Raw genomic sequence first — 10,548 nt, forward strand, 5'->3', positions numbered from 1 at the left:
ATTGTCATCATTATTTCACACGCGGAGTAGCAGTGGAAACAAGGATTTGAAAATAATTTCCTCTATTCAATATGAGCTTTGAAAGTGTTTACGCACAGAAAGTTTTTTTAATGTGATTTTGTTTCTTCTGTCCTCAACGCTAATTAGATCATGTCTAAATTATAATAACAGTTATCATGTAAAAAGCATAAAAACATGGGGAAAAAACATGCCGTTTTATTCAACAAAGTAGAATAAAACGGATATAAAACAAATATAAATGTAGGCTGTTGTCCAACTTTCATATCACGTAATTTAAAGCCTACATTAAAAGTCAGAAGAACAACAGCGTTATATTTTATACCCACTGGATTGAAACTGAACCGTAGTTTAGCTAATTGTTGACTTTTCCTCGTTAACATAGAAAAGCTGGCTAGAACGAGTTAGACCTCAGCATATTTTGTATTTCAGCAACTGTAAAACTTGGCTGCTAAAGCAGGCTATGTTTAAACGCTTTAAAATGTTTCTTAAAATGCTTTAACCACGGAGACGGTTAGCCTGCTTGTTTACTCTGTGAAAGAAAATGCACGCGAGGCTGTTTCCAGTTCAGAATCATTTCCAAAGGCAAGGGCAACATATTTTGTATCACTTTGCGCTTTTGGTTATGTGTCGGTGTGTAATGTGTATAAAATGAATACACACACACACACACACACACACACACACACACACACACACACACACACACACACATAGTCAATGTAGGTGAAATAAATACTCAGAGTAAATGATGGTTGTTTTGTGTGTTTTTTTTTCCAAACACGCGCCGAACACAATCTTGGCCGTGTGGATACATTACTGTAGTGAACGTGTTCATCAAACACCACAGCATAAACAATACCCTGGTGTTTGGCAATGAGGAGACAATATAGACAACATAGAGAACGAATAGAAATGTAGCCAATTTTCACACCTAAAAATTGTGTAACAAAAGCAGGTTTTTGCTTCATAGAAGGACACAACACCCACACGTTATATTGTCAGCTCATTTCACAAAGTCACACCACTGACAAACACGCACAAAAATGCTTTATGACACATTCCCACCTAGCCCGCAGGGTAACAGCGACTCAGCACAAAGCCTGAAACAGTCACGAGTAAAAGCAAATTATATGCGCACTAGTTAGATTTAATAACAGACGCATTTCACAAAAGACGCAAAGAAACCTCACAAACCTGGCAAAAGTGCATACTGGAGTGATATATCTGAAATGATAAAGTAAAATGACACAACGCCTGTTGTTATGGTAGTACCCAAAATGTGTGCTGGGATGCCACAGATGGGACAGTAATGTGCTGTTGCAGAGCTGCCAGCAGCATGGAAAATGTGCAGTGATTTCAGAACAGAAAAACACGAGCGTATGACTTGATTGTTTTTTTGTTGTTTATTTTTTTCTTACAGCAGAATGCACATTCACCCTGCACATGATGGCAGAAGAGCTCCACTTGAAACAATCAGATTTGCGTGACTGTGACTATCATAAGCTAGAAGTGAGGGGAGCTAACTGTTGTACTTGCTGTAGAGCCCAAAGATTGCGGTAGTTAAAGCAAAGCTATGTAGCAGGGTTATTATCCCCACCTTTATGCTTTTCTTAAAAAGAAACTGAGGAAAACTTTCAATGGGCATTCATTCTTCTCTGCTTCCATAACAGAATGTTGTTTGTTTATACAGATCCATTTCTCCCATGGAAACGCGAGAACCACCTTATTTCCCAATAAGTGGTCCCTGAAAATTTCTGGATTTTTTCCTTTTTCCTTTTTTTCAATTTTTTTCTTTTTTGCAAGACGCCTAAAGCCGGTTTTGTTGTCTGGCTAAACATTTTGAAGAAAAAGCTGCCCCCCCCCCCCCCCCCCACACACACACACACACACACACACACACGCACTTTACTGGCACTGTTTTTTGTTTTGTTTTTACCATGCTCTTTACACTTGTCTAAATTTCAGCCAGCAACCAACACTACTGCAATAATTTATCGTATAAATTATTGCAAACCTGGAGGTTGTTATGATAATGCCAGCAGGTATGGGTGGTGAATGCTGCGAGACAGCCTACATGGTAGTGGGTTTCCTGCACTAATCAGGAGCCACTGGGGCGACATAACTAATTTGCTCCTGGCGGCCACTTTAAAATATCTTTCCAGTTGCAAGTAGGCAGGCTGTGCTTTGTGAGCTCTTTCATGCTGTTGTCCACTCCGTGGCTAACTTCAAATTTATGGTGCCAGGATCACGCAAGCGCTTAATTAAATAGCAAAGCGATAACCACCATCAAAGTACAGCAGGATTACATTATTACCTTTTTACCGAATACCTTACACCAGATGCCATGTGCATGGGATTTAAACTTTCGATAAGTTTTACCAAAACTAATTTTGGTGACAACAATCCATAAATGGCAGCCTACAAAAGCGCTAATGTAAATGAAGGCGCTTTGCAAGCTAGTTGGTTGCAGCAATAGGTGCTCGTTTTACAGCGACGAACTGGTTTATGGCCCAATAGAACCGGTTAGGTGCTGAGATGTAAGTACAACATCGTAGTATAAAAGCATTCAATAGCCTATAATCACTTGATTAGAATTTGCAGGAGGCGGGTAACAAAATACCGCCAAGTATACTTACAAGAAAAATAAAGCAAATTTAAAGTCAGAACAGTTTAGAGATGAAAACAGCAACAACAAAAAAACAAATGTCTGCCTTAAATTTGTAACAAAATGGAAGAAAAAAATGAACCAGAAAGGAAAATGTAACCGTTTTTTCCCTGTATTTAACTTTTTTTTTTTTATTAACTTTTTAGTTTTTTACTGGTGTGAAATGTTTTCTTTTTTCTAAGTTTATGAGGGGAAAAGACACACACAAACACGCACAAGACGAAGACACCCTCCGGTGTTATTTTATAATTTAGTTTTTGTGCATAATAAATAAAAACATGATCTTATTACCAGTTTTCTGGCACAAAAATATTACTTATTATGTAGGCGAATTAAATAAATTTCCTCGTGCATAATAATGGACCCAGGCTACATCGTCTCCATTCTCTTTCCTCTGCTCTAAATGAAACAAACCGCCATGTTTTTCATCACCGCAACACCCAAGTGCACAAGCCAGACTGACGCATGGCGAGAGCCGCATTCCAGCACAGTGGACGGTCCTTTTGTCACACATCGCCAAAACTGATGTCTGCTACTACTACACCTAATAATACTACAGTGATGTCACCGAGGCATCTATATCAGGAAACGTTTTCAAGATCCCGTTGAGGAAACAAAGCAGTTCTCAGAGGCCGGGAGAGTCCTGGCCCCCGTGTGGCTGAGAGACAACATCTGCAGAAGACTCTGCAGCACTCTCTGTTAGTGACGTTGGGTGTTGGAGAAACCTACAAATTACCACGTCACTGTCCCAGGGCCAAGGTTGGTGGGTGTGGCGACGAGGGGCTGGTATAGCCTTGATCTGGTCGGCTAGCGTGCTTCGTCTTTCTTGAGTCAGAACAGCCCCCTGTCATCCCTGATGATATACTAAGACGGGCAGATTAAGTCTGATTTCACTTCATGCAGATAAAATACATGACCTTCTAAAGAGATGCACAAAAAAGCGCCGGTCATCCCTTTTACCCCCCCCCCCCCCCCCCTTTTCCCACTTTAAACCGTTTAACTTGAAGAAAAACCTTATTTCCGAAAATAACCAAATTCACACCAATGGGAGGAAACACAACAACGTGCAAACGGTGCGGTAATATTTCTGTTGATCAGAACAGCCCGTGCAGTCTTTTGTTAAGTCAAGAATCAAAGGGTAGACTGACTCACAAGGACCACACACCCACGCACTCACAAACCGTCATATTTGCACTTACAGAACCTCCCATTACGACAAATACACTGGCACAGCCACACACCAGCACGTTTTCTTTTCTTAGAGAATACAAATCCAGATGTTTACACCAAAATGTTTTAAAACGCCTCATGCGTGAAAACGTATACATTTTACAAGGACAATAAAGTGTATTTACTGGACGTGCTAAAGCTGGTAAAGTTACCTGCTGTAGTTTAATGCGAGGGGTCAAAGTTGTTCTCTGTACACATTCCATTTTCTGTTCCCACTCACTCTTATTGGCCCATTCCGCCGCTGCACACATTTCCGGGCTAAAGGGGCTCCTTGATTCCACTTTATTGCATCGGGTTAAAGGTGAAGGCCTTGACATTATGGAAGTTCAAAGACTACATTTAATTATAAATTGTACTTAATGCACACGTGCAATCATCATGCGCATATGTTTAGCGTACAAACTAAACACACATGCGCACACATAATCCACACACCCGCATATATATATATATATATATATATATATATATATATATATATATATATATATATATATATATATATATATATATATATATATATATATATATATATATATATAGACACAGTCGGTCTATGTCTGTCTCATGTCGAAACCTCTTTGCAACGTTCCTCGGACATGTAGTCCTGCTTGTTTACTATTTACTGCGGAAGTGAACGCCATTTCCCCCGAACAGACGGTGCAATTAAGAGAAAAAATAGGCATTTAGTGCCTGTGTCTTTATGGCAGTGTCTAGACTACAAGAGTGGCGATTCCATTTAGTGGGCACTAAAAGAGGATATCATTGAACCCTTCTTCTCTACATTTCTAAGATCTGAGCTTCACCTCTCTTTTCTTTTCTTTTTTTTAACAGTTGTGCTAAAATTCAAACATAATCCTTTTTACACCGATGTAACCTTAAAATTGTCAAAAAGCCCTCAAGTGTAGCCACTATTCCTTATTTTCCCAATCGACACCAAATCCACCGCACCAAATGCGTGTAGACTCGTGAACTGGCATTTAACAGAGGTTTAAAGTGTGCACATGTTATGTGTGCAAGCCAGCAGCGTTAGGTTATACACGCATTTATGAGCAGTTGGTATTTCCAAAAGGTTTTGACTCACGACCAACACAAAGTAACAAATAAATGCACACAGAACCACTGGTAAGGGTAGTAATTAAAAAGACAAACAGCACAAAGTCATTGTGATTTGCCTATAGATTTTCTGTTTATTTCATAGGTATTATGTTAATGATACACAGGCCGACAATCTGCTCTCTGGAATCGAAAGCAGCAATGCTTTAAGCAAATAATTTAACAAGTGTTGGCGTTAAAGCTGTTAGAGTTGAATGGGCACTGTACTGAAAAATAGCAGCAGGGATAGCGGAAAGGAAATTCAACATACGGTTATTTACAGTCATGATAGCACATTGCATAGGCTACTCTGTACAGTTGGATATACTTTTTTTTCACAGATTGGACGTCACAGTTCTCAATGGCGAAATATGCAGCTTAATTAAAGATTTCGTATAATTTGCTCGTACTCCGGTAAAGAAATAATTAGATGGGAATAAGCTATATACAAAGACCAGAGCTGGGGATGAGAGCTAAAAGTTGTCTGCGCAATAAAGGATTCAAAATGCTTGTTATATTTCATATTGTTTTTAACAAATATGTGAACAATAGAATAAACACAATGAAGAATCATGATAAATAGAGGGACATATTCAAGAACAGCATATAAATGATTATTCTAATCGTGTAGGCCTTTTTCTGGGGACCAGCTAGAAATTCAACGCCGCCCGTAGGGCTATAAGAAAATGGCGATTTTTATCCCATGCAGGCCTATTTCTGCCACTGTCCACTTTAGCATTGCACTGTTGGTGATGTGGGCTGCCTTAGAAAATGGGTATGCCCACAGTGACAACTCAGTGAGATAAGAGGGGGCCTAAATGCCACCGTCCCACACTGTGACACTCTCTGCTCCTGCTCACAATAGGGGATTTCCAGAGAAGTACTGGAGGCGATCTCTGCTCAGCTTCTTCTCTTTCATTCTTCTATTCTGAAACCAAATTTTAACCTGGCGGTCGGTGAGGTTTAACATTCGGGAAAGTTGAAGCCTTTTCTCTTTGTTGATGTAAACGTTAAAGAAGAATTCCCGCTCCAGCTCTCGAATCTGAAACTTGGAATATGGACACCGCTTCTTCCTTGTTCGAGGAGCGCCTGGAGAAGAAATAAAAGTGAAAAATAAAATTCAAAATAAAGTCGAGCTGCTACGGAAAATGATCAGCGGCGTTACATTAATTAACAACAACAGCAATGCGTTTTTAAAGGGGGTCACAGCGAGCTTAAGTGCTGAAGAGGCGCCAGATGCTAAGAATTCAGTTTCAGTGGCATTAGTACTGATAACATTTCAGTCAGCATTCATCTAGTGAACTGGCTGAAGCTATCAGATAAACCAACCATAAAGAGTGTTAAATATCCGAATCGCTTGGAGTAAATAATATCAACTTACAGCCTTTAAGTACGTGTTTATCTGTTATAAATATACAACAACAAAAGTATTTCACCGCATTATGTGCGCCACATTCCCCTGGAGCTAAACTAACAATTTACACAATCTTTTGGCAGTGGGTTTAAATGCACTGCCCTTGCCTGCAATGCCATACCAAGACCTCTGTGGCCCTGTAACGTCTTATCAAACAGGTGACCAGGGAAATGTGTGTGTTTTTTATTGTTTTTTATGTGTGTGTGAAAGAGGGCTAAACACCGGTCTCAGCTTGTGTCTGTTCCCTAGCTGAGCTAAAACAATGCACATGAGGCTAAATATGTTCTGAACACAAGCACCCAATCTCTAAAATTTCCTTTTAAAAATAAAATCCATTTTTAGATTTTTTTATTTTATTTATTTCTTTAGATAAAGTTAGTCATTAATAGAAATGACAGGCGACCTCATACAAATCATAGGAGAAAAGAAGCCTAATGTGCGGAAGGAAACATGCACATTAATGAATTTAAGCTTTTTCAGCGGATTGTGGGGAAGTGGAATACTGTGCAGCCTATGCAATCTCCACATACAAGGGAAAACACGATTAAGTGTGCTCGTAAATGAAGGAAACGCTTCATTTAGATAGATAGATAGATAGATAGATAGATAGATAGATAGATAGATAGATAGATAGATAGATAGATAGATAGATAGATAGATAGATAGATAGATAGATAGATAGATAGATAGATAGATAGATAGATAGATAGATAGATGCATTTAACCGTAAAGTGTGTAATACTCTTCGCAGCATGTGTTTTGCGAGCAAACCGTGTACTAAAAGAAAATTCACAAGACGCCAAAAGCAATGTTCTGCCCAATTGGTTTTTACTCTCGACAGCCCAACGAGAAAATCCCTTAAAATGCCCAACGCAAGTTCATGATCAAAGTTAACATTTGTCACAATAGCTCTCTCTTAAAAATTTCACAGACTCTCACCATAGAGGCGTCTGTGTATAACATCCCCTTTTTTTCAAAGCGCTTTCCCATCGTAAAAATTCTTCTCGTTGCAAGAAAGAGCGTTGTAGGGTTATAATAAAATCGTTTGAATGCTTATAAAACTCCACATAAAATCTGACCGACAAAACACCGGGTTAGTCCCCTTAACCTTCCCCCATTTTACAGCTCGGTATACCTACTCGAGTGGCTGCTCTTGCTGGCGTTGCCGTCCTTGGTTGTTGCAGAGGAAGACGTACATGAGCCTGAATTTGTGTGTTCCTCCTCATCTTCTGGGTCTTTTTCCTGCTCCGCGGCTCCGGGTACAGACGCCGTGGGCTGCTGTTGCTGTTGCTGTTGGGAGTCGCTTTCCAGCTTCTCCCCTTCGCCCTTTTGTAAACAATTGTCTGACTGATTGTCCGTGCTGCTGCAGTACGCCGTCTCAAAAAAGCGATCGAAACCTTGCGGGAGGACATTGTTTTTCCCCACGCCGGAATAAAAACCTGTGGAAGGGTGATTGGAGCCCGGATGGGTGTGATGGTGATGGTGGTGGCTGTACACACTCTCGTTCTTCATAAGCATTTCTGTCATGGTGGATGGTGGAAGACAGTCTCTATGCACCAGATCCTCTCCCGAGTAGCACGACGCATAGTTGCTTCTGTGGTGCCATTTACTAGCAGGGTCCAAGCCGTAAGAAACTTCCCGTACCGGCTGCACTTGAGACAGATTTGTGGAATAGGGGTAGCTGATTTGTCTGGACGGGGCCTGTGGAAGAAACGAGGAGACGGCAGAAAACTCGGGGACGTAGTAGGTGCAGCTGGGGAGGTAGATATTGGACGCACAGCCCGTCCTGTCCCCAAACTCGGATGTCCGGTCTTTGCGCGTCTGGGAGCAGAAGTTGCCCAGATTCACCGAGTTAAACATCTTTCTCTCTCTCTCGTGCTCCGTACTATAGATAGATGTTTTGGATAGGAGCTGCAGCAGAAGGGGAAAATTTGGGAAGGCGAGATGACGCGCAATCCGTCTAAGTCGCCCCGCAGACACGTGATCGAAAGTAGATATTGTCATATATCAATTTGGAAGAGTTGGATGTGTAGGAGTGGTTGGCTTTAGGTAAGATCGAGGAGGTTCAAATGAATAATTTCCAAACACCACGGGACCACTAAGAAAACCAGTAACAGATTCCTGTTTGTTGGCTTATGACAATTAGAAAGATATGTGCTGTGCATGTTTATGTTTATGGGCTGCTGGTAGGCTAGCTAAACAGCTACAGCTCCTTAAAAAGGCATAGCACAAACTGCAGAGTCCACTCAATGGCATGATTTTCATAGTGTTATGGTTTTACAGGTAAGATTATTGCAATTAATATTATCATTGCAATAATTACGCTCACTCTTACGAGTGAGTACTACTGGATTACTAGCAATGTAAAAGTGTTGACCAATGAATTGCAAATTATGAATACTGATCTTGCACACAACACAAAAGAAAGGAGGATAGTGATTAGCAATCACAGAGAATATAGCCCATATAAAGCATAAGCCCGTTAAAAAGCAGCCCCATGAGCTCCGTCAGCGCTTCAGGATTTATAAAAAGTTGCACAAATCACAGCAAATGACTCGTCTTTTTACGCTTTTTAAGAAGATTATGAGCTATTATTTATTTTTGATGCATTTCCACTCGTAAGTGCTTATCCGAGTTCGCTGCACATAAAATCGTGATTAATAAACACATGTCTGAATCATTCATAGTTATGTTTTTAAAATTATGCAGCAGCCTATTGCATTACTTTGCCGTTACGTTATTTAGGGTTCATCAAATGAAAAACGGGGAAGGAAACCGTAATTACACTGCAAGGTGAAGCATGTTGGTTGAGCAAATTATTCGGTCCACACTAATTATTCCATTTGACTCTGGATAGTGACAGAGTTCATAGAAGACAATCAGACAATTCAAGACCTCGATCCTGGAATCCCTGCAGAACCATGGGCCATGCATCTAACCCAGACCAAAAGTGTGCCCCAATATATATAAACACACACACACACACACACACACACACACACACACACACACACACACACACACACACACACACACACACACACACACACACACACACACACACAAATAATTAGTACCTCAAATGACTGGCTTTAGTATTACTCCAGTTTGGAGTGGTTATTGGCAACACTCCTCAGAATATTCAATGTGTTGAATAGCTTACACTTTCAAAATGTTCTGATTTATAAGTTTGGAAAAGGTGTGGTTGGACTTTATTGGCATGAAAATCCTTCTATAAGTATCTATAAGATGCAGAGCAGAGCAAGTATTAGTCCTTTCAGTAATGCGCTGCGCTACTTAAAGGCCTATCGACCGAGTAGTAGGAGTGCATCCGACGTTTCCTTCTAAAATTAAATAAGTCCCAGCTGATGGTCCAAGCTGCTCTGATTATTTTATTTTCACCAGGATGTCGACATTCATCCGTGCGTGACAGACAGGGACGTGTTCCTCGAACTTTAAAAAAAATTCCAATAAAATGAATTGTTTGGAGAAAAGATGCGCCTGCGTGTGATTTCCTGCGTCATTGTAAACTTTTAATTGTACTGTTGAGGGCCATCTCAGAATCTTTATAGACTAACTGATACTATCTCAAGGTGAAATTAATATGATGGCCCATTGTTTATGATTATAGGCTGCTTCCTAAACGCTGCAATATACTCTCAAATTATTACCCAATTTTCCAATAACACAATATCGTCCTGTTGCAGTATCTTCGGGGACACCTGTGTTGCTATACATATATAAATTCAAAGAAAGTTAGTGACTTCGGTGATTCCCGACAGCAATGGGAAGAAGAAGCAACATCATCCGACCTCAAGCATTGGAAGTGAGATTCCACTGCAGGCGAATTTGTGAAAACGTGGCAATGGCATTAGCTTGTTTACTACCCCTACAGACAAAAGGTTGCCTCACATGATGCATCCTGAATCCAAGTACAAAGAAAGCAGACAGCTGTCCAGACACAGCACTTGAATTTGACCACTAAAATCCTCTCTACGTCCACCATAAAACTGCGAATGGCTGTAGTAACGCTAAATCCCTTTGTTCCATAGAAAACCATAAACGCTGAGAATGAGAGGAATTTGGATTTCAGGAAGTGGATATTGTGCAACCTTTCTACAAA

At 40.4% G+C, this 10,548-nt stretch overlaps 1 protein-coding gene across 1 annotated transcript; it reads right to left on the reverse strand.

Annotated features, from left to right (window-relative positions):
• Positions 1 to 5,066: 5,066 nt before the first annotated feature.
• Positions 5,067 to 10,025, reverse strand: hoxc11a (homeobox C11a). Its single transcript, XM_085394606.1, has 2 exons — positions 7,565 to 10,025; positions 5,067 to 6,100 (listed from the first exon to the last, which is right to left on the reverse strand). Exons 1-2 carry the CDS (start codon positions 8,427 to 8,429, stop codon positions 5,868 to 5,870), a joined length of 1,098 nt encoding a protein of 365 aa, XP_085250732.1. The 5' UTR covers positions 8,430 to 10,025; the 3' UTR covers positions 5,067 to 5,867.
• Positions 10,026 to 10,548: the final 523 nt, after the last annotated feature.

Source organism: Rhamphochromis longiceps, linkage group LG20 (genome assembly GCF_057381845.1).
Source record: "Rhamphochromis longiceps isolate RC_006_pf linkage group LG20, R_longiceps_female_GT1.1, whole genome shotgun sequence".
Classification (NCBI taxonomy): Eukaryota; Metazoa; Chordata; class Actinopteri; order Cichliformes; family Cichlidae; genus Rhamphochromis; species Rhamphochromis longiceps.